At 41.8% G+C, this 25,902-nt stretch overlaps 1 protein-coding gene across 1 annotated transcript in view; it reads left to right on the top strand.

Moving 5' to 3' along the window:
- CUBN (cubilin) overlaps nucleotides 1-25,902 on the top strand; it is a 439,455-nt gene that overhangs the window by 121,827 nt on the left and 291,726 nt on the right. The window contains exons 19-22 of the mRNA XM_082257511.1: nucleotides 1,586-1,764; nucleotides 9,793-9,958; nucleotides 11,458-11,683; nucleotides 24,060-24,190. Coding sequence (XP_082113637.1) covers nucleotides 1,586-1,764; nucleotides 9,793-9,958; nucleotides 11,458-11,683; nucleotides 24,060-24,190 — 702 coding nt within the window. The remainder of the gene's footprint in view (nucleotides 1-1,585; nucleotides 1,765-9,792; nucleotides 9,959-11,457; nucleotides 11,684-24,059; nucleotides 24,191-25,902) is intronic.

Here is a 25,902-nt window from a genome sequence, read left to right as displayed (position 1 = left end):
AGTCAGGTACCTGCTAGCTTCCATCTGCAGTTCTTGGCTCTTCCAACTGTCACCGCTAAGTCTCACTCCTCTTACTGCATTCTCCACAATGCATGAAAACACCAAATGGGAGAGTGAAAGCTCCTTGTCATAACTGTGGCAGGTGGTTGGAGCTGGGAATTTTGGTGTCAGAAGCAGGAAATGTCAAACATTTTAAGAGACTGGCTAGAACTCACCACCAGCACCTACTCAAAATGGAAATATTTTTAGACCAAACCAATCTCTAAGAACCCAGTTTTGTGTTTTTTAATTTATTATAATGTTAAATTCTAGGCAAGTAACAGTGGAGCATAGTTCCTCTGGGGACAATGGGGCACTAGTCCTCTCACTGACATTAAATGATGGGACACTATTTCTCCCTCTGACACCAATAATGGGGCACTATTCCTTCCACAGACACCAATGATGGAGTGCTATTCCTTCCACAGACACCAATGATGGAGTGCTATTCCTCCCACTGGCAACAATGATGGGGTGCCATTTCTCCCACTGGCAACAATGATGGGGTGCCATTGCTCCCGCTGACACCAATGATGGGGTGCCATTCCTCCCACTGATACCAATAATGGGGTGCCATTCCTCCCACTGATACAAATGATGGGGCACCATTTCCTAGCTTCATGTAACAAGGCTTCAAAATCTTGCATGAACCCTTAACAGTAATCCTAATATAAGCGCTAATTTAGTAACATTTAATTCCCCCCCCTGACCCGACTATTGAACCTAACACTTATCATATTCACTAACACATAGGTCCCAAGCCACAGGGACCTATGCTCCACCTGCCTCAATTCCCGCATAGGCTTGAGGGCAGCACCAGGGTATATGAATAACCAGCCTGTGTTCTATTCTGTATGATTAAACTAAGAGGAATTTTGATTTAACTGTAAATTATGCACTGGAATTCACATGGGAATGGAGAGCTGCTGGAGCGTTAAATCGCTGTCCATGGTAGGGGGCAGTGTGGTACGCAATTCAGTGCATCACACGGCTCCATTTTTTTTTTTGTACAAACTTTATTTGAAGTGTACAAAATGCTGTACATTTCCATGTGATTCGGAATGGTGTGCTGCAATTGTGTTGCAATGTGAATGGGACACATAGGTAACAATTGTTTCCTGTGTGTCCTTGCATAGGCAGAAATTTTACAATGCAGTAAAACGCCTGTCACCGCGAACTGTGTGAATTAGCCCCACAAGGTCAAAAATCCATGCCAAAAAGGTTGGGGACTGCTGCTGTAATAGTATCAGTTGTGAAATTTGTTGAATGGCTTATAGTGGGTTGTCCAGTATGAGACCTTTAATGAAGTCACCCCAACCTACCCAGACACAAATGTACCTTCCTGCTCAATCTAGTGATTTACACTGGCCTCCAAGGACTTGGTGGGGACATGTTTGCTCAAAATGCCTTTTAATAGCTTTGAATAAAAGAGTAAAGGTATTTTTCCAGTTGGGCAGCACATAGAAGGTGGGGGGATTAATTTTACCCAAGGTACAGTTGTCCTTTTATTGATATCACTTGACATAAAAATTCTTTGGTTCTCCAGGATGTGGAGGTGCTGTGTCTGGTGCTGGAGTCATTCGCACTCCAAACTACCCAAATCCCTACCACCAAGAGAGAACCTGTGAATGGATCATCACTCAGCCAGAGGGAGAAGTGGTTCTGTTTAGCTTTGATTCCTTTGGCCTCCATCCAGGTACACAGTGCAGCACTAACTATGTTGAGGTAAGTCCAGATAAAGATAAACTGAACTAAAGTGAAGTGGTATGGAGTAAAGTTTTTTTTTTTTTTTTTTTAAAGAAGTAAAGCACCCAGAGGAGAGGGGTGAGAGAGTGGAGAAGCTGTACATATAGTAGAGGATAAAATATCTGAGAGCAAAAGGGTGGGGTTTGAGGTTTTGATTACACCCTAAGGGTTTTTTCATGAATACTAGGAAGTGAGCTGTGTACCTAATGGGCAGATCTCTTTGTGGAACATGCTCATTGCAGATAATTTACCTCCACGTGACAGAATTCACCAGCTCCAAAACTGTAGGTCTCAGTGAGTGGGATACCCTAGAGAGACCTCTCTAATCTCTGGAGACCATTATTAGATAGGCCTAGATTGAGCTCACTCCCTCCTCTAATGGGTTATTTATAGCAGAGAGCAGATTCTGATCTCTTCACTCCAGAAGGACACTGCAAAGTTACTCTAGGCCCATTGAAGGCCTACATACTGTAAGCTCAGGCCTTTATTTCATAGCACATAAATAAAGTGACAACTTTGACAAGTTTTGTGGAGCCTGCGGTGTCCAACAGTGTTCTCTCTGCTTAACATAGACTCATAATGCCCATAGCCAGGCAGAGACTGCGATTATGCAAAGAATCTAGCATTAAGACAGTTCCCCGACTTAGAGATGAGCCTTCACTGTGTGCAGTAAAAATGCAGAGCTCCTCTGAAAAGTGTCCTGTCCCATGTCACTTCGTAATGTATCTGATGTATGTTGCATTATGAGGGATGTGAAGAGCCTGCACCCACTCCACCAGGCCAGTGTACCTCTGATATCTTACTCCCAGTAACAGAATGTGCACCTAGCACGGACCTTATGCGTGTGCTTATTAACTCTTTTCTTCCCATACCTCAAGACCAGGCCATAGATCTCTGTAGCATAGGTTCAGATCCGGTTGCTATTGGATACTTACTGCTAGGGAGGGAGGTAGACAACGACCCCCCTCACTACCAGAGGACCGGTCATCTTACCAGGTACCACGCCTAATGACTGGTTGCTTGGTTTCTTGAACTTGTGCTTGGTTACTCTTGGCAACTACACTCCTTCCCTTGCCGAGTTAACCCTTCTGTAGTGGTGTTACTTCATACCCTGTTGTGTTTTACTGACCCTGGTTCTTTAGATACACCAGAACCAACATGCACTCCTTTGAATAACTTCAGAACAGACTAAGAACAGATAATGTAACTTTACTGAACAAGTTGCAGCATGAACAATGTCTTTCTCCCTAAACCATGGGTGTCCAACCTTTTGGCTTCTCTGGGCCACATTGAGTGTAGAGAAATTCTTTTGGGCCGCATATAAAATATATACTATAGTTAAGGTATATAAGTAATAAAACGCCGCCGCACCCTTCCCGCACTGCCCCCCCCAGCACTAATTTAACACAACTAGAGGATGATCCCTTCGGAGGCAGCCTCTGCCTACAGTTAGTTGGAAGCCGCTGTGGCCGTGCCCCCCGACCCAACTTCCTTCTTCCCCATCAAAAAAAAATAAAAAATTGTCAGGGGGCAGTGGGCCGCATTGCCTGGGGCTCTGGGCCGCATGCAGCCCCCGGGCCGCAGGTTGGACATACCTGCCCTAAACTAACTACTGTAGTGTGGCTGCCCAAGCATACCTCCATGAGGTGAGAGTCCATCTTGGCATTCGCAATGGCTTTGATGTCTCCAAAAGTCCCGGTGCCTTTAGTGGACTTTAATGAGCAGCAGTCCCAGTACCTTCAACCGCAAGCAGGAACAAAACCAACCAAAAGGACTAAAGATCTTCAAGGGTCCCCGCACCTCAGCCTTCCCCCCTTATATAGCACAGGTGGGCTGGCTAGGACTAAAAAGCCCGGGAACTGAGCTTACAACCATTTAACTCTTTCCCCAGGAGTGGGCCAGCCACTGACTCCCTAGACCTAACATATTTCAACCTACCTACATGCTCTTTGCAGATAAATTACCTTTAGATTCAAACAGGGAAAAAAAGGGAACCCTTAGAAAGACACCTACTGTTCTAGTGGAGAACATCAATACCAATGCCTAGATTGAGTTAAAGCATTTGTTACCCAAAAAAAAGTAAAAAAGATCCTGTTCCCTTAAAGCTTGTTATACAGCACAGTGCTTGTGCTGTGTAATTTGGCCCCCTGTATCACCTAAAAAACCTGGCTGATCCTGCCTGGTCCTACCTTCACCTCCGTAAACTGATGAGGGTGTAACATGGCTGCTGAGCCCAGACACCGTGGTCAGTTTATGTGCTTCCGTCACCCGCAGCTTTCTGTCCTCCTCTGTGCTCCTCTCCCCCCTCCCTCCTTGCCTGTCTGTCTGCTCCTGTATCAAGTTCCTGCCCCCTCCCCTCCTGCTGCTTTACAAACTTTTATTGTCCTCTATAATCCTTTCTGTTCTCTGATGACAAGTGCTCCTGTCCTAGTGTTTTTATTTTAAAAAAAATGCCTTCTTTACCTTATTTCAGAGTGGCTCCTGGAGATCATGTGACTAGCCGACTCTCTCTCCTCTCCTCCGCTCACCTGTCTAATGTCCGCAACAGAACCTCGGCCCCCGCCCCCTGCATCTGTCAGATGGGGAAAGGAGAGAGCCGGCTGGTCACGTGATTGCTGGGAATCACTCTGAAAAACGGTAAAGGTGATATTTTTTTAAAAAAAACACAGACAGGAGCACTTGTAATCAGGGTACAGAGAGGATTATATAAAGTTGTTAAAGTGGGTTAGCAACCACTATAACTTTCTCCTCTAATGGGCTATTTATAGCAGAGAGAGGATTCTCCTCTCTTCTCTCAACTGGACAGGTACTCCAAGGATGGCCTGTATTTTACAGACCATTCATACTGTAAAATGCAGATTGCCATCAGCTGTGTGAAGCCTGTGATTTCCTTTATAATTCTATCTGCTTAAGGCCCCTTTCACACGAGCTTTCTGATCAGTTCCGTCTGTCAGTTTTTCAGGCGGACCTGATTGGATGCTCCATTCACCCCTTCACCCATTCAACCCATGTCCGCTGACACCCGCTCCTATCTGATCCGATCCTGTCCCTGAAATTTTCCATCCGTCTGGTGGATCGGATGGGATAGGATGAAAACGGACAGGAAGTATGCTGTTACCATGGCCATACTGCTGCTTTTTTTTAAAAAAATTAACATTTATAAAGCATAGATGTGTGTTTTACAGTTTTGCTTAGCACTTTATTTTTTCATATTTCAGAAGTAAGTGGTGCGCTGTGCAAAATGGACAGGCGGTCCGTTTTCACCTGATCTCCCATAGTGGAGAGCGGGGATCTGACAGGTCTGTCTCTGCACAGTGTGTGGAGACAGAGCTGTCATTCGCCTGCTCAGCGGGGATCAGCGTATTGATCTCCCGATGAGCAAAGCGGAGTCCGCCAGGCGGAACACTCGTGTGAAAGGACCCTAACACAGCAGAAGAACTCTTTGATTTGATCAGAAGTAGGGTCACATTTTTTTTCCAATAAATTGCATTGATTTGCACAGAGCACCACTTCTGAGATATGGGGAAATTAAAGTGCTAAGCACAACTGTAAAGCACACATCTATGCTTTATAAATGTTCATTTTTTTTTTTTTTTTAAAAAGCAGCAGTATGACCATGGTAAGAGCATGCTGCTGCTTTATAACTGGGGCCATCAATCAACGTTCAGGGAAATAGATCACTGACCAAAACTATATAATTTAGAATGGAGATGGCTGTTTGGTGTTATTGATATACACTATATTGTCAAAAGTATTGGGACGCCTGCCTTTACACGCACATGAACTTTATTTGGCATCCCAGTCTTAGTCCGTAGTGTTCAAAATTGAGTTGGCCCACCCTTTACAGCTATAACAGCTTCAACTCTTCTGGAAAGACTGTCTACATACAATATGGTGTATGTATTCGTAATGGGAAAGTGAACACAATTTCTCCAACTGAAATACAGATTCCTATAAATGCACTTTTATTCATAGAATGGAAAAGATTTAGAACCTCTGATCTAAACATATGACAGAGGCTCTAACCCTTGTCCTACTATATGTGAAACTAAAATGAACAAATAGAAAAGAGGGGGGTTTTTTTTGTTGAGCTAACCCTTGTGTGCCATAATCCTATTAATTAGAAAAAAGGAACTCCATGATACAAAACAAGTTTGCTCAGAGAGATAAAGATTTAGTGGACTTTAAGGGCACATGTTAAGTGGGCAAAAAACTACCATAGGTATAAAAAACATATATTCTTTTATTTAACCAAAGTTTTTTTTAAAAAAAAAAGAACAAAAAGTTCAAGAAACAAAATTATACAATGACATACATATTTTTTTGGGAATAAGAACATTCATCGTATCTATAGGTCAAAATATTAGATATACAGATATTGTAGTAGTTACACTTTGTGAGTATTGGGATAGTGGTCTGAAGAGGTCGACGCGTTTCGCCTTAGCTTCTTCTGGACCTCAGACGCAAATATAATTTATCTCTTTTAGTAGAAACAAAAACATGCAATTAGTACAAAGCATTTTATGTTACATTTTATTCCTTATCTTTTTATCAAATTATTAGTCAAAACAACACACCTCTCAAAATGCAGAAACCCGTGTAATCCGTGGTCATCAGTATCAGTATATCATATTGATCATAGAATAGTGAAAAATAAACGGGAAGAGAGGAGGGAGAGCGAGAGCCCAAAAACTGATGGAATAGGCCACCTATATATATGGGGCAAAGGGGAAACATATAAATCTCGAAAGGGTATCTACGTATCCTCAAATATTGGTAATGGTTTGTGTTATATTTACCTCAATTCCCACACTGGAATCTATCAAGGATTCAGGTCGGGACCAGAGTTGTGATATGGAGGCTGCTATTGGCTGTATCACATGAAGGTCTAATAAAAGAAGTAGTGTATATATTTATTTATATCCCCATATCTCCGTCTCATCCATTCAATAGAAGTGGAGAGACAAAAACATAAAAATATAAAACCCCAAGGTTCTATACATATAATTACATCTACAAATTGATTCATTTTACCTTGTATCCTTCTGTCTAATATTAGACCATATTGGGACCCAGTCCCCTCATAGCAGTAGATATAGGTGTCTTGTAAAGTTAGCTGGAAAAATTCCCCCAGTCTTGTAGTGTATCCGCTAGGATGTAATCAGATAATAGTGGATTATATTCACATAAAGGAGTATATATCTCGATTTAAGTCCTCTATGTAAATGTATATATATGTATATATATATATAGATATTTGTTACTTACATAGTAGGGTATACTCCAGTATAACGCAATGGTATTATGAATATTACAACTGAAGTTACTTGTGAATATAGTCCCCAGGGGTAGAAAAAGTATAACCATCTGGTTCAGAAGGGGGCAACCTAAGACGATTTAAATAGAAGAGCATATCTAAATTAGTTTGACTATATTGCCAAAATTGTAAGTAGTGAAATTCGCAGCCCTAGAACGTATATTGGAAAACCCGAGAGGGGGGGAATTCGATAAAATTATATTACAACGCGAAGCACGTTGGATTTATCTGTTAAAAGCTACAACAAGCCCAGGGCTAAACGAGGCACTAAGTTTTAAACCTTTTCTTTGAGGGGCTTCTTTGAAGGGCCCCCCTGAGGAATTATCCCCCCCTCATACGTGAGATAATTCCCCTTCATAGATAGAATAAAATAAGGACCAAAAAACAACTCTTTCTAGAATGATTTTGGTGTGATAAGAGACATAATAATTATGATGTTGTCTGATTTCCTTTATTTCTCTTTTTCTCCTTTCCTCTCATTGTTATATTATACAATGTATTTGTAGCAATAATATTCTCCTTGACTTCCTGTAAAGAGTCCTAGATATAAGCCATATTCATAATATAAAAGTACCCCAAAAAAATTCAATTCAAATGTTGATATATGATGTATATGTAATTTATAACTAAAAGTATTATATATGCCTCAGATAAAAATATGAGATGTTCTCTCATAGAGTGGATATATAGATTATAATATGCAATAAAAATGCGAATGACACAATGTTAATTTGACCCCTCTCTTTTATGCAGAAGCCGTTGTTATAGTGGTCACAGTGATCTCATTTGCAATTAGAGCCACCAAGGACCTATCTGCGTTTAGTGACAGGGCGGCGATGACCCACCCTCTTAGGAGGTTGTTGGTGAGCGCACGTCACTTCCGCGGATCACTCCTGGCCTCATTGACGCTTCCGGCGGGTGTTTTTTCCGCCGAGCGTCATGACCGGATGTAAACAAAGGACGCACTTCCGGTCGCGTCCTAAGGTAAGAGATGAAGGCGGGAAAATGACGCACTTCCGGTGCGCGGAGAGCGACAAACAAACACCAGATCACAATTCATTAGGTAATGATCAGGTATATATACGATATGCACACACATCTTGGACATGGCGGGACACGAGCAGGCTGATGGAGGCTTTTGGCGCAGTAAGTTTTGTGAGCTTTTTGAAACCATCTACCTCAATTTTGGCAATATAGTCAAACTAATTTAGATATGCTCTTCTATTTAAATCGTCTTAGGTTGCCCCCTTCTGAACCAGATGGTTATACTTTTTCTACCCCTGGGGACTATATTCACAAGTAACTTCAGTTGTAATATTCATAATACCATTGCGTTATACTGGAGTATACCCTACTATGTAAGTAACAAATATCTATATATATATATACATATATATACATTTACATAGAGGACTTAAATCGAGATATATACTCCTTTATGTGAATATAATCCACTATTATCTGATTACATCCTAGCGGATACACTACAAGACTGGGGGAATTTTTCCAGCTAACTTTACAAGACACCTATATCTACTGCTATGAGGGGACTGGGTCCCAATATGGTCTAATATTAGACAGAAGGATACAAGGTAAAATGAATCAATTTGTAGATGTAATTATATGTATAGAACCTTGGGGTTTTATATTTTTATGTTTTTGTCTCTCCACTTCTATTGAATGGATGAGACGGAGATATGGGGATATAAATAAATATATACACTACTTCTTTTATTAGACCTTCATGTGATACAGCCAATAGCAGCCTCCATATCACAACTCTGGTCCCGACCTGAATCCTTGATAGATTCCAGTGTGGGAATTGAGGTAAATATAACACAAACCATTACCAATATTTGAGGATACGTAGATACCCTTTCGAGATTTATATGTTTCCCCTTTGCCCCATATATATAGGTGGCCTATTCCATCAGTTTTTGGGCTCTCGCTCTCCCTCCTCGCTTCCCGCTTATTTTTCACTATTCTATGATCAATATGATATACTGATACTGATGACCACGGATTACACGGGTTTCTGCATTTTGAGAGGTGTGTTGTTTTAACTAATAATTTGATAAAAAGATAAGGAATAAAATGTAACATAAAATGCTTTGTACTAATTGCATGTTTCTGTTTCTACTAAAAGAGATAAATTATATTTGCGTCTGAGGTCCAGAAGAAGCTAAGGCGAAACGCGTCGACCTCTTCAGACCACTATCCCAATACTCACAAAGTGTAACTACTACAATATCTGTATATCTAATATTTTGACCTATAGATACGATGAATGTTCTTATTCCCAAAAAAATATGTATGTCATTGTATAATTTTGTTTCTTGAACTTTTTGTTCTTTTTTTTTTTAAAAAAACTTTGGTTAAATAAAAGAATATATGTTTTTTATACCTATGGTAGTTTTTTGCCCACTTAACATGTGCCCTAAAGTCCACTAAATCTTTATCTCTCTGAGCAAACTTGTTTTGTATCATGGAGTTCCTTTTTTCTAAAATGAACAAATGTGGCTGCAGCTGGGCTTTAGGATGGTTTTGACAGATTTTAAGCAACAATGATTAGCTATGCAAGTTGAATTGAAAATGGTGTTCTTGCAGTCTGAAGGAATACATCCAGTGTGATTTTTAATTTTTTATATATATCTCTGGAGATGTCCTTTAAACACATGATATTTCCACAGATCAGAGATGGGCCAACGTCAGACTCTTCTTTGATTGGAAAGTATTGCGGCCCAGAAGTTCCTCCACCGGCCTATTCAAACCAGAGAAGTCTGTATGTCAAGTTTGTGACTGATGCTTCCACAACAAATCATGGATTCCTAGCCTCATACAGCTCTCTAGATTTAGGTAAGCATATTTCATTTTTAAAAAGTAACTCCACTTTTATTGAGAAAAAAACAATCCCTTCGGAGTGAACAATGTACATTACAAGGATTTTAACAAAGTTTGTCACAGAGTAGGGATAGACCGATATCAGTTCTGCGTTGCCAATATAGGCCGATATTTTGAACATTTAAAGTTTTGCAAAATAAACACAATTTTCTACACAAATCTGTTACTGAACATGTTAATGTTTGTTTATTAACATTTTTGGTGCGTGGCTGGCTGGCACCTTTTGGTGGGTGGCTGGCTGGCACCCTGTGGTGGGTGGCTGGCTGGCTGGCTGGCACCCTGTGGTTGGTGGCTGGCTTGCTGGCTGGCACCCTGTGGTTGGTGGCTGGCTTGCTGGCACCCTGTGGTGGGTGGCTGGCTTGCTGACACCCTGTGGTGGATGGCTGGCTGGCACCCTGTGGTGGGTGGCTGGCTGGCACCCTGTGGTGGGTGGCTGGCTGGCTCCCTTTGGTGGGTGGGTGGCGGACAGGCACCCTGTGGTGGGTGGCTGGCATCCTGTGGTTGGTGGCTGGCTGGCTGGCACCCTTTGGTGGGTGGCTGTCTGGCACCATGTGTGGTGGATGGCTGGCTGGTACAGGCCCAGGGCCTGTGGCTGGCTAATTGGTACAGGCAGGGCCTGTGGCTGGCTGGTACAGGTCTGTGGGTGTGTGGGTGGCTCGCTGGCACTGGGCAGCTGTGGGTGTATGTATTGCGGCTGTGTTAAACACACTGTGTGCACTGTGTACACAGCACTGTACACTCATTGTCTTGAGACTCCCCGACTCCAGACGAGGCTGAGGGAGGCGCCCTAAGAAGGCAGAAGCTGTCCCAGTGCGCGGAGGCGCATGGCACAACATACGCAATGATGTCCCGACAATATCGGCAATATCGGTAACCTCCGGGGCCGATTCTGATATATCGGGGGAAAGTGCATATCGGCCCTCGATATATCGGCCTTGCCGATAATTGGTCGATCCCTATTACAGAGTCCTTCCTGTTTCTGCTCTGAAGAAAGAGCTGTATGTTCCACCAATTTTTTTGATAGTGATTCCTAATGGGAGTGGCTTATTCATTTTAATCAGCTGCTGCACTTGGAGTGCTCTGATGAGAAAAGTTATCGTGTCAGCATTCCCATTAGATGTGATTAACCCTTAGGAAGCATCTCATCAAAAATGATATTGCTATTGTAGAGGATGCCTAAAACCTGCGTGACATTTCTGGGGTCGTTCTGTATACCAACTGTGTCCAGAATGCCTCCAGGAGCCTTATTTCATTGACTATATAGAAAATTACAAGAGCTGCAGTTTGAAAAGGAAAGAAAATTGTTAATATCATTAAATTATAATATGGCTTGTATAGCAAGTATGTATGCTAGATTCATTTTTCTTTCAATTTTTTTCATTTGAAAGCAGTAGTGACTCTTTAAAGCTTAATTTTATAATTAATGATAAGTGTTTATTTGCTTTTACATCTAGGTTGTGGAGGAACACTTACCACCCTTGAAGGAACAATATCAAGTCCCAGTCACCCTGCTGAGTACCCACATGGTGTCCGCTGCATATGGCTCATCTCAGTACCACCAGGCAATCTGATACAGTTAACATTTTCTACATTTAACCTGGAACAGACATTTGCCTGCCACAGTGATTATCTAGAGATATATGATAATGCAATGAATGTAACTGAAAACAAAATTGGAAGGTGAGTTAACAACTTTTTTTGGACATTTTTCTTGTGGTCAACCGACCCAAAAATGATATGTGGAACCTGGGGGTCACGGTCAGCTCCATACTTTTTATATGTATTGAATGCTCCAATTCTGGATTAGATTCCCTGTCATAATTAGGGATATTATATATATATATATATTAGATAGGTATTATATTTTAGGTGTTCCTGTTCATTCTTGTCGATTGAAGCCCCTTCTATTTTATTCTTCATAATATAAAATAAATAAATAATCCAACAGGGAGAGTGGGAGCCGCTCATAACGGTCAAAGCAGGTGTACAGACTCAAATCTCACCAATAGAGTCCTGGAGGGGATTGAACCCTCCACAATCTACCAGAAGCATTGGCTGATCAATAACAAAATCACAATTTGATGAACGTTTCACAAAGCAGCAAACAAGCCACAAAGTTAGAAAAAGTCTTATTACAGTGATTTCAGAAAATGCTTTTATTGGCTAAAGGAATGGGTTAGAATTGCAAGCTTTTGAGACACTTGAGGTCTCCTCTTCAGGTATAGTGACACTTTCAGAGCAGTTTTAACCTATCCAGTTTACCAGTAAAAGGTTTAATTATCAACAATAGATTTTGGTTCGGCATTCTACAACCTAATTTTATTTACTAGCAAAAAAAAAAAAAAGTTTCCATTGGTAAAAGCCATTTTAAAGGGGATTACATAGATCTATGTATTCCAACCTATTAAAAATGGGTGGAACTCCGCTTTAAGTGTACCTGAATTTGGTCAACCTTATCCTTCAGACAATCAACACATTTGTTGTGAATGGTATGGCACTTAGAGTGTATTTCCACTTTTGCAAAGCGAATCCTGGAATTTTATATACAAATGTAGTAAGTACTGATACATCAGTGAACTATTATGCTTACAATTATAACAATGTTCTTCTCCCATCCTCTTGATGAAGCGGGTTGCAGCCCAAGAAATGTGCCAAGGAATACAGCTCCCTTAGATATCTCCATGAAGTTATATATTTCTGTTGTAAGCTGATAGCGGACTACTATGAAAGTAATCTTGCATATGTGTTATCATCTATGGAAAACCAGGGTTTTGCTAGATTAGGAGGAAGCCTCATTCCCTTATAATGCATATACTGTATACAGGGGTTCTTTTTTCTCATTTCTCTGTTGCTTTGTATGATGTTTTTTAAAGCCATTTTTCATGGCTACTAATCCATTTTCTATAAATTTCAAGATATTTGTGTACTCCTGGGACATCTAAAAAGTCCAATTAACAAATACAAATTCATAGGTAGAATCCCAATTTTGGTTGCAAAAATGGAAATACACTTTAAAGTAGGCATCCCACGCTTTTCTTTTGCCTAGTCCCACTTTGTCATTCTTATACTACATTGTTGTACGGAAAAGAGAGGTGGCTACCATGTTGGTGGGGGTACAAGATATTGACAGGCAGCTCTTCCTATTCCTAGACCATGCCCTCAGAAGTTGACAAGAAATTCTTCCAGTGGTAAAAATCTTCTTATAGGCCCCTAGAAAACTAGAAGAGTGGAGGATGCATGGGCACTGTCATACGTGTGGTTCTACTGCTTTTAATCAGGAATTTTATGCTAAATGTTCATTTTTATGTCGCTAATTACCATATCATGTGATATTGAATTCCTGTTGGACCACCAAACTTTAGATTTTTATTATAAAACCACTTCAGCTCTGGAAGATTTTACCCCCTTCATGACCAGGCCATTTTTTGCTGTTTGGCACTGCGCTACTTTACCTGGCGATTGCACAGTCATGCAATGCTGTAACAAAACTAAATTTATATAATTTTGTTCACACACATAGAGCTTTCTTTTGGTGGATTTTTTCACCACTGAGCTTTTGTTTTTTGCAATATAAAGAAAAAAAGATTGAAAACATTTTGAAAAAAAACTATATTTTTTTACTTTCTGCTATATAAAAATATCCAATAAAAAAATTTAAAGCGGTTGTAAACCGCTGGCCTTTTTTTTTTCCTGCAACGTAAAGTTATAATGTGAAACTTGCCTTAAAACAAAGCTGTTCTAGTGCCAGGGTGTCAGGGCTGCAGCCATTTCCATCTTCACCCGTCTTGCTTCCGGGTTCACGGACTCTGGCTCTGTGACTGGCCAGAGCCACTATGACGTCACTCCCGTGCGTGCGTGCGGAAGCTGCTGTTTACGGCACAGGGCTCGAGAGGAACGGCATGTGTGGCCATCCTTCAGAGCGCATGCACCAGTTATGTCACTGGCTACGTGTATTGTAAATATCTCCTAAATGGTGCATGTTTAGGAGATATTTACACGACCTATAGGTAAGCCTTATTGTAGGCTCACCTATTGGTCAAAGTCAGGAAAGGAAGTTTCACCATCCTAGTGGGTTGGCACCTGGAGATGTGCATGATGGGATTGGAAATAAAAGCGGAGAGCACATGGGGCAGGGAGTCTTTGGCGGGAAGCAGAGTCCCAGGAGGAGGGTGATGGCTGTCTCTCCTCCTGTCAGCAAGGAAAGTGGTCACAAACAGTCGGCCTAGTGGACCAGAGTGTGGAGCTGAGCTGTGAGGTCCAGGAGAAACTGACGGTGGAGCAGTGGCAGAGGTCCCTGTGAAAAACAGTGTCCATGAGTAACAGGAAACTTGCCAGGGGTCTGCCCTGGAAGAAGAACACTCCAGGGAGGTCAGTGGACAGAAGCCAGCCCACACAGTGGGTCAGAAAGGGGGTACCAAGTTATACCCTGAAGAGAAGCTAAAGTACAGTTCATCAGTTAAATCTTCACCTCAGTGGCAAAGTGAAGCAGCGGCCTTGCTGCATCCTCTGCAGCTGATGTCCTCAATCTGTGCATAGTTGCTAGTATTCCACTCATCCCTTCTCCCATCCCATTATAAAATAAAAACACAAAAAAACCAAATCCCCTGGACTGTTCATTGACTGAGCCAAGTGTAAAATGAGGAATATTTTACAGACTGTTGCTATGGGCAACCCAGGGGAATTCACTTTAAGCAGCTCCTACGGGGGCAGTGCTACACATGTTTTTGATTAAAAAAAATGCCAAGGGGGCGTGTCCTAAGATGGCGCCGGGAGCAGACGTGCTCTAACTGAGCTCCCGACTCTGGCGTCTGATCCTTTGACTGTGACTCACCCAGGTTGATTCCCAGGTTGATTCCCCTGCTTGGTCCCTGCTCGGTCCCCTGGTTTTCGGCTGCGTCCACAGTCTGGTGTCGGTCTGGGGTCTGGTGTTGGTCTCCGGAGCGTGGGCGGCAAGGGGATAGCTGGACGCCGGACTGTCCGGTTGTCGGCTGTGTCGGCTGTGTCAGCGGCCGCGGGCTGTGTGCGGGCTGTTTTCCAGCTGCCCTGGAGGTCTGTGGGGCTCGTCCGCTCCTTCGACCCTCCATGCTGCTTCTCCTTCATCCCTCCTTCATCCCTCCTTCGTAGCCGCCCTGAGGAACTGGAAGCCGGAAGCCGGATCGCTGCGGTGTTGGCTGAGACAGGGGTGGCGGGACTGACTGGAGCGGTGTGAGCTGCCGCGGTGTACGTCCACTGAATTAGACGGCTGGTGTGCTGGTGTGCTGGTGTGCTGGTGTGCTGAACAACTCCCTTGTGGCTCAGCTGGCAGGATCCTTCCCCACTGTATTGTACCAGGTAAAGAGGAGCAGGCTTGGTTAGGAGTCATTTGAACTATTTGCACTGGCTGATTTTCCTATCCCCCCCTGAGGAAACCGATAAGCTGGATCCTATCTGGATCCTATCTGAGAAGACTGCTTGAAGGGAACCTTGAAGGGAAGCACACACTTCACTGCATATTGCCAGCCTGCCACACCAACTATCCTTTAATATCTTTTACTCTTTGGGCACAGAATATGTTCATGCGGTATTTGACATACACGACATAAACAACCTATATAACAAATTTAACAAACTTACCACAGCAGACTGAAACCAGGACTGGATGGACTTAAACCTCCTGAATCCCTTTTTTCTCTGGGGGAAGGAATGCCCAAAAATAAAGGGGGGGTACAGACACGCCGTGCAGTTGTGACATCACTGTCTAAGTCTACGGTAACCATGGCGTCTCAGACTGACCAAACAACAGTGACCAGGGATGCAGAAATACCCGCAAGTTTAGAGACACTTATGCATGCCATAGTAGACTGTAAGACAGCCTTGATCTCTAAAATTGATTGTGTACAAACAGATATAGGACTTATCCGTAAAGATATGGACAATTTTCGAGATAGAGTCACCGAGATGGAAATGCGAGTTTCAGAAGTAGAAGACACACAGAAAGGTTATAACTCGGATGTTCAGCTGCTCAAAGCCAGGGTTAAGCAGCTGGAAATACGAGCAGAAGAAGCAGAAAACCGCAATCGTAGGAATAACTTACGGATTATAGGTCTTCCGGAGGGGTCCGAGGGTGCAAACCCGGTGACCTTTATTGAACACTTACTTCCGACCATTCTCCCAGAAGCTAAATTTTCTGCTTTTTTTTCAGTGATACGTGCACATCGGATACCAGGGAAGCGAGGACCTCCTGGCTCTCCTCCACGCACCTTTATTTTGAGGTTCCTTCATTATGGTGACCGAGACAGTGTGTTACGAGCAGCCCGCTCTCAGGGTGAAGTGAAATACGAGGGTAGTAAACTTTTTATTTTTCCAGATTATTCGGTTGAAACACAGCGTCAGAGGAAGTCATTTGATCAAGCCCGTTCTAAGTTAAGAGAAAGGGGGTTGAAATATAGTACCCTGTTCCCAGCTAAATTGCGGGTACAAGATGGTGAACATGTGCGTCTCTTTTCTTCCCCAAAAGAGGTATTATCCTGGCTTGAGACATATAAACAAGACTGAAACTGAACCTTTTTGCTTGCCCAAACTTTACACGATAGCTGGGTGAATCAAGATACAAGTTTTTCTTTTTTGTCCTTTTGAACGCCGGAGTCTTCTCCCCCCCCCTTTTTTTTTTTTTTCCTAAGGGGGGGGGGGGTAATATAGCGCCTTTTTTTGACACTTACCCCCTAGGGTGGACTATGTGGTCCGCGGTGGGTGGGATACAAACCCTCTCCAATTTTGGGGAGATGGGTGGGGTGGGGGGATGGGGATGTTTGAATCATTACTCTGTTATTGTATTTACTGTATTTTTCAGGTTTTTTTTTTTTTTTCTTCTCTTTATATACTGTTATTATGTTGTATACATTGTTTTTTGAGTGGATATGGAATCTTTAAGGGTGATTTCTTGGAACACTAGAGGTTTGAATTCCCCGCAGAAACGCTCTTTAGTGTTTCAATATTTAAAAGCGTTTAATCCCCACATATGTGTCCTGCAGGAGACTCACTTGTTGGGTACTCGAACGCTGGCTCTTAAGAAACCGTGGGTTGGGCATCATTACCACTCTACGTTTTCTACGTATGCTCGTGGAGTCAGCGTTCTTATCCACAAGTCTCTCCCGTTCAGACTAATGGGTCTTTCCCTGGACCCGGATGGACGATTTGTCTTGCTCAATCTGCAGATATCATCTTTTACTTTATTGCTGGTAGGGTTATATATACCTCCGCCGGCCTCAATCAGGCTGTTATATAAAATTTTTAAAGAAATTGCAAAATATGAGAATGATAATATACTCATTGTGGGTGATTTTAATATGGTTCCAGATCCGAACATGGATAGAATGACTGGAGATTCTTCCACTAGATCGGATCTTGCTGAATGGGCTGAGATCTATGGGTTGACAGACCTATGGCGTTGGTACCATCCCCATGCTAGGGAATATACCTGCCATTCCGCCACTTATAAAACCTTTTCTTGAATCGACTTAATGTTTGCAAGTGGGTCATTACTATCTCGGGTGCGGGAGATTCGGGTTCTTCCTCGTGGGATCTCCGACCACGCTCCACTTCTCTTAAAAATGGAATTATCTGGTAACCCCTCTCATAGATTATGGCGCTTATCCAGATATTGGATCGCTGATTCTGATATAAACCCTTTAGTCGAACCCCAGATAGCGGCCTTTTGGGAGATAAATCCGGGCACGTCATCAGTGGCTATGGTCTGGGACGCTTTTAAGGTTTGCACCCGGGGGTATTATCAGACAGCTATTGGGAAGATCCAACGATATAGGCGAACAAATCTATTGCAAAAAGAAAAGGAAGCTAGAGATATGGAAAATCTATATGTCCAAACTAGAGACCCCACTTATTATACACGATTTCAATCCTTGACTAGGGAGGTAATGGGAATACGCACAGCCCTTACACAGAAAAAACTGCTTTCTCAAGCCCAACATATTTTCGTACATGGAGAGTATAACGGTAAAATGCTGGCGCAAATTTCTAGGGAACAGATAAGTGGGTATAGTGTAGCACATATTCAGGATCAATCAGGTACTCTTCACTCTAATCCAGAAACTATTAATCACAACTTCACTGATTATTACCGGGCCCTATATAACACTAAGGTTAATTATTCAGGAGAGGAACTCGATCATTATCTACAGGCAGTGGACTTTCCAGTCTTAACTGATAGAGATAGGGCCAAATTAGACGCCCCTATTACTCTTTTGGAGATCCAGGAAGTGGTGGCCTCCCTAAAACCCGATAAAACACCAGGTCCGGATGGAATTCCTGTTGAATTCTATAAGGCCCATATGGACCTTTTGGGCCCGTATTTATTAGCCACTCTTCTAGGATCTCTAAAGGACGGGAAACTCCCTAAAACAATGAGCGAAGCGGTTATTGTTGTGATCCCTAAACCAGGGAAGGACCCATCACTATGTTCATCATACAGACCTATCTCTTTATTAAATGTTGATGGGAAGATCCTTTCAAAAGTCTTGGCCAATCGACTTAATAGTGTTATTACAGGATTGATCCATCCGGACCAAACTGGATTCATACCTGACCGGGGTACTGATATTAATATCTGGAGATTGTTCACACATATGGCCTTGGCGTCGGGGGGGGGAACAGGTGTGGTCGCCTCCCTCGACGCCGAGAAAGCATTCGATTCTGTTGAGTGGCCATTTCTCTGGAGGATCCTATCTAGCTTCGGGTTCGGCCCTAATTTCGTCTCATGGATTAAGCTTCTCTATGAGAACCCTACGGCTAGAGTCCGTACTAATACATCTCTATCGGATAAATTCCCTCTACTGAGGGGTACCCGACAGGGATGTCCGTTATCCCCAGCCTTGTTTGCCTTGGCTTTGGAGCCGCTAGCAATTATGTTGCGAGCGGACCCACAAGTCCGAGGCATTAAGGTGGGGGTCATTGAAGAGAAGTTGTCTTTATATGCAGACGACACCTTGATCTATTTGGCAGATGCTTCCACATCATTACATAGGGCCCTACAATTATTTGACATCTTTGGTCGTTTTTCAGGTATAAATATTAATTGGTCTAAGTCCGTCCTCTTTCCACTACACCCATCGATATCTTTAATTGATACTCATACACCGTTGAAATGGGTACAGGATATGGTGTACTTAGGCATCAAAGTGGGTCCAACATTGGAGGTATATCAGCAAAATAACATTGACCCTTTAGTTTTACAATTAAATAAAAAGTGTGCGTCTTGGCGCATGCTTCCCTTGTCCCCCGTTGGCAGAATTAATTTAATAAAAATGAACTATCTTCCGAAATTTCTGTATCTTTTTCGTAACTCCCCCATCGATATGACTAGAACCTTTTTTTTCGAGATTAGATAGTATTGTAACAACTTTTGTATGGGCCGGGCGTACTCCACGAGTCGCAAGACGCACGCTATATCTTCCTCTTGCAAGAGGAGGTTTAGCGCTTCCTAACTTTAAATTGTATTTTTGGGCGGCTGTCCTGGTGACGGTCCGGTGGTGGTTCTCCCAGCCCAAAACTAACTCTGCAGTTACACTAGAAGCAGCACTACTGGGTTCATATGCGGCCCTTAGTAATCTTGTTTTTCGGGGGGAACAGGCACATCCTCAAATAACCAGTCTGATGAAGACTGTCCTGCGGATATGGACTCGGGCGCGGGCGATATATAACACACCATTGCATATATCCCCCCACACTCCGTTGTGGGGTAATCCTAATTTAAAACATTTATATCATCTCCCTGATCCACAGTTATGGGCTGCTAGAGGGATTGTCACTATGAAACATGTTATTAAAGATGGAAGACTTCAAGGCTTTAATGCTCTTCAGTCCACCCATTCGTTACCTCCCACCATGGGGTTTCGTTACCGCCAGCTTAGTCATGCTATGCGGGCTCAGTTCCAAGGCCCTGTTGTCCTGGAATCAGACCCCTTGGAGAAAATGTTAACTTTTAAGGTAATAGGGAAATCTCTCTCTGCTATATACTCCATACTCTCAACAGATCATAGTCAGTCCCCTGAGAAAACCTATAATAAATGGAAGGAGGACATTCCAGATCTGACTATTGAAGAGTGGGAGGACTCGGTTAATAATTATATCCCCTCAATGATAGCGGCTAGGGACAGATTTATACAACTCAAATTCTTACATAGAGCATATTATACGCCGCAACGTCTTGCCAGGATATACCCCACGAAAGATCCTTTGTGCATTAGATGTGGGCATGAAATAGGTACATTCTTACATGTTGTTTGGTCGTGCCCTGACCTGGCAACCTTTTGGAAAGAAGTGACGGACACTATTGGCGAAATCTTTGACATCATGATTCCTTTGGACCCAAAGGTAACTTTATTGAGTAACCTTACAGAACTGGCTGGGGACAAATATGCTAAAATGTGCATTACATATACCCTGTTTTATGCCAGGAGAGAAATCCTTTTGCGATGGAAGTTACCCGAACCTCCCACCCGATTATCCTGGATAGCTGCCGTTACTAAGACACTTCCATTCTACCGTTTTACATATGGTAGTAGGAATTGTCCAAAAAAATTTGATAAAGTCTGGTCAGCCTGGATCGACGCTGTAGGTGAGCCAAGGTCACCTGTTCCATAATGATATAAGTAGGCACTTATTATTATAATTAATATATTTTTTTTTTCTTCTCTCCTTGTTTCTAAACTGGTTTATTGATATTCCCCTTCCCTCCCTCTCCCTAAGAAAATTTTTTTTTTTTTTTTTTGTTGAGTGTGTGTTAGTAGGTATGGATAATATTATTCCTTGTGCAGAGTAATGTATTGTATTGGAATATTTGTGTTGTTTATATGTGTAACAATAAAATAAAAATTTAACTGTTAAAAAAAAAAAAAAAAATGCCAACAAGTATATATTGATTGGTTTGTATAAAAGTTATAACGCCCACAAACTCACCTACTCACCTTGCCAAACTCAGCCTCCTTCACAGCCAAAAAATCACCAGTGTTGCTGGTGTTGGATACCAGGTGGAACGGTAACATCACTCCTTTGGTCATGGCTGCTTAACCTAAGCACTGTCACATGGGAGGCTCTTCTGTCACTTTTTCCTGACTGTTGAACCTTGCAAGGAAATATACTAGAGTTTAGAGAACTAAGTGACGTTCTACTGACTTCCATCATCTAGTCATGTGCAAGTGAAAATGCAGTTACATAGAAACATAGAATGTGTCGGCAGATAAGAACCATTTGGCCCATCTAGTCTGCCCAATATATCTGAATCCTATGAATAGTCCCTGGCCCTATCTTATATGAAGGATAGCCTTATGCCTATCCCATGCATGCTTAAACTCCTTCACTGTATTTGCAGCTACCACTTCTGCAGGAAGGTTATTCCATGCATCCACTACTCTCTCAGTAAAGTAATACTTCCTCATATTACTTTTAAACCTTTGCCCCTCTAATTTAAAACTGTGTCCTCTTGTGGTAGTTTTTCTTCTTTTAAATATGCTCTCCTCCTTTACCGAGTTGATTCCCTTTATGTATTTAAAAGTTTCTATCATATCCCCTCTGTCTCTTCTTTCTTCCAAGCTATACATGTTAAGGTCCTTTAACCTTTCCTGGTAAGTTTTTTCCTGCAATCCATGTACTAGTTTAGTAGCTCTTCTCTGAACTCTCTCTAGAGTATCTATATCCTTCTGGAGATATGGCCTCCAGTACTGCACACAATACTCCAAGTGAGGTCTCACCAGTGTTCTGTACAGCGGCATAAGCACTTCTCTCTTTCTACTGCTTATACCTCTCCCTATACATCCAAGCATTCTGCTGGCATTTTGTGCTGCTCTATTACATTGTCTTCCCACCTTTAAGTCTTCTGAAATAATTACTCCTAAATCCCTTTCCTCAGATACTGAGGTCAGGACTGTGTCAAATATTCTATATTCTGCCCTTGGGTTTTTACGCCCCAGGTGCATTATCTTGCACTTATCCACATTAAATTTCAGTTGCCAGAGTTCTGACCATTCTTCTAGTTTTCCTAAATCCTTTTCCATTTGGCATTTCCCTCCAGGAACATCAACCCTGTTACATATCTTTGTGTCATCAGCAAAAAGACAAACCTTACCATCGAGGCCTTTTGCAATATCACTTATGAAGATATTAAACAAAATTGGTCCCAGTACAGATCCCTGAGGTTCCCCACTGGTAACATGACCTTGTTCTGAATGTTCTCCATTGACTACAACCCTCTGTTGTCTGTCACTCAGCCACTGCCTAATCCACTCAACAATATGGGAGTCCATGCTCAATGACTGCAGTTTATTGATAAGTCTTCTATGTGGGACAGTGTCAAAAGCCTTACTAAAATCTAGATATGCAATGTCTACTGCACCTCCACCGTCTATTATTTTAGTCACCCAGTCAAAAAAATCTATAAGATTTGTTTGACATGATCTCCCTGAAGTAAACCCATGTTGTTTTTCATCTTGCAATCCATGGGATTGAAGATGTTCCACAATCCTATCCTTTAATAGGGTTTCCATTAATTTGCCTACTATTGATGTCAGACTCACTGGTCTATAGTTGCTCGATTCCTCCCTACTACCTTTCTTGTGAATGGGCACGACATTTGCCAATTTTCAATCTTCCGGGACGACTCCTGTTACTAATGATTGGTTAAATAAATCTGTTAATGGTTTTGCCAGCTCACCACTAAGCTCTTTTAATAATTTTGGGTGTATCTCATCAGGACCCTGTGACTTATTTGTCTTCACTTTAGACAACAATCTTAGAACGTCTTCCTCTGTAAAGACACATGCATCAAACGATTCATTAGTCATCCTTTCAAGTGGAGGTCCTTCTCCTTCTTTTTCTTCTGTAAAAACTGAACAGAAGTATTCATTAAGGCAGTCGGCTAGCCCTTTATTCTCTTCTACATACCTTCCGTCCTTTGTTTTTAATTTAGTTATTCCTTGTTTTAATTTCCTTTTTTCATTTATATATCTGAAGAATGTCTTATCCCCCTTTTTCATAGACTGAGCTAGTTTTTCTTCTGCCTGCGCTTTAGAAGTTCTTATAACTTGCTTGGCCTCTTTCTGCCTAATCTTGTAGATTTCCTTATCTTCATTGCTCTGGGTTTTTTTATAATTACAAAATGCTAGCTTTTTATTTTTAATGATTTGGGCCACTTCTGCTGAGTACCACAGTGGTCTCTTCCTTTTTTTGCTTTTACTGACAAGTCTAATGCAATTTTCTGTTGCCTTCAATAATGCACCTTTAAAGTAGTCCCATTTCTCCTGGACTCCATGTAATCCGTTCCAGTCTGATAAGGACTCATTTATGACTAATTTCATTTTTGAAAAGTCTGTTTTTCTAAAATCTAAAACTTTTGTTTTTGTGTGGTGAGACTCTTTCACAGTTCTTATATTAAACCACACTGACTGGTGATCACTAGATCCCAAGGTTTCGCCTACAAAGACATCATATACCGAATCCCAATTTGTGAATACCAAATCCAAAATGGCCTCCCTTCGGGTTGGCTCCTCAACCACTTGTTGCAGAGACAACCCCAGTAGGGAATTTAGAATATCTGTACTCCTGGTAGAACTTGCTATTTTGGTTTTCCAGTTTATATCTGGAAGATTTAAATCTCCCATAATGATAACTTCTCCTTTCATTGTCATTTTAGCTATTTCTTCAACTAGTAGATTATCTAGTTCTTTAACTTGACCAGGTGGTCTATATATCACACCTACATGAGTTACTGCATGATTAGCAAACTGCAACGTAACCCAAACTGACTCTATGTTGGCCTCACCAACTTGTATTAGGTTAGATTTAATGCTTTAAAGTTTATTATTTTCCTTGCAAATGATTAGGTATTTTCTCCCAAAGTGAAATTTCACCACATTACCTAAGCTCTGGGGAAATTTGTCGTGCACAGTGCAACTTCCCTTGTAACAGCTTTTTGCCTTTAGTAAGTGGATCCCAGTTTATATTAAGTCTCTTTACGTTAGATCTCTTTGGTTAGTTGTCTCAACTAATTTACCTTTATATATTACAGATACTGTGGAAGGTCCATTCCTCCATCAATAACCAGCAGTGAAAATGGGATGGCTCTGATCTTTGTTAGTGATTCCAGAGTAGCCGCTGAAGGCTTTACTGCTAGTTATGTGTCAATCAACGCATCTACAGGTAAGTCACAACTATTACCTTTGCTTTTGTTTCAGTGAATGGAATGTTTTGCTAAATGAAGAAATTTACCAGCATTGATCACCCAGCACTGAAAGCTACTGATTCAGTCTACCTGGCATTTAAAAAAAAAAAATTGGAAGAAAGAAAAAGGAATTCACTGATAAGCTGGTAGCATTACAAGGGCGTAAACACATCTGAAACACATCAGACTCATGCCGTTCAACTGATGTGGCTGTTTGATTCTGGCATCTGCGGCACAATCCTTGTAAAAGGTCTTTGTGCTCAGTTGCGTTCTTATCCACTGCGGTCCCATAAGCCTTTGCTGCGAGTGTGTGCCAGCAGCTGGCTCCCAGGCACTCGGGTTCTTGATGCCTGCGGTCTTGTAGCTATGCAGAAATATGGATTCCGTTACTTTTTTGCAAACCTGCCCAGCCGAAAATAAAACACTGACTGTTCTTCATTTAACTAGGACTCTGGGAACGAGTCCCACTGTGGAAAAAAAATATATCAAAGAAACATAGCGGGATCTGTGTATGCTGTAATTTAGATTTCCGTTAAATGAGTCATCGCGGTGAATGAAGAAAAATGAAGAAACGTTGTAGATGTACAGTGATCCATACCAATTTGTATAATACTGGTACAAATGTAGTTATAACTAATAGATATAAATACCTGAAAAAAAGAAATAGAATTTTTATTTACAGTGATTAGTCACATTCCATCCATTTTATTTCGAGAGTTAAATAGAAAAAGTAATAGCTGCAGTCTGATTGGCTGTTATATGAATCACCACAGGTTTTGCATGTTTTATTTTTATTTTGCTACTTTTTAAAAAAAATAATATGATCCCAAGATAAGCATTTGGATATGAAGAATTTCACTAAGTATAGCAGGGGTCTTCAAACTTTGCAGTTCTAGGGCCACATGGTATATTTGATGGATATTTGCAGGCTGAAAAAAATGCAGTTTTATATATTAATGTAAAATGGAATTATTTAAAAAGTTCCCCCCCTTTCATCCACGAGTGCCCAACAGAGCCCACATCCAGGTATTTCCAGAAGAGCCCCCCTCCTAAATCCAGGGGCACCCATCAGAGACCCCCTCCTTATATCCAGTAGTTCACATCAGTCTCCTCTTATATTCATGTGTGCCCAGCAGAGTCCCCTTTTACCTTTTAGGAGGCAGAACAGTAGGGCAGTAGGGCAGAAGCTGGGAGGCGGAGTAGGTCTTGACAAAGAAAGTCTGGTCCTCCTTTAAAAGGTTAGGGCAGGCCAATCAACCAACGTTGGTGAAGGGGGGAGGAGGAAGAATCTGCGTTTGTGACTGGGGTAGGGTCACAGTTGGCTGGAAGTGAATGTGCCACTCTCAGTGTTTTTACAGGCAGTTTGCTGTGGTCTAGAAAAAACCTTGTAGTAGATTGCATGTGGCTGTTTGGAGAACACTTATTTATAGGAACCTTGTATGGAGCAATATATGTACAATGCCATTGGTGACCTTATTATAAAAATGCTAGGTGCTTGAACCAGTGCAATCATACAAATCCAGTTGCGTCATTATTTTTCAGTATCAGTGCCGCCGTATTTGTGCCTATTAGTGCCACCTATTAGTGCCCTTCAGTGCAGCCCATCAGTGCAGCCTATCAGTGCCCATCAGTGCACATCAATGAAAGAGAAACATTACCTGTTTGCAAAATTTTTTTAACAGACTATGAA

This window comes from Pelophylax lessonae (genome assembly GCF_965119305.1).
Source record: "Pelophylax lessonae genome assembly, chromosome: 5".
Classification (NCBI taxonomy): Eukaryota; Metazoa; Chordata; class Amphibia; order Anura; family Ranidae; genus Pelophylax; species Pelophylax lessonae.
Note: the sequence above shows the minus strand (reverse complement) of the source record. Positions and strands in the feature narration are given on the sequence as shown.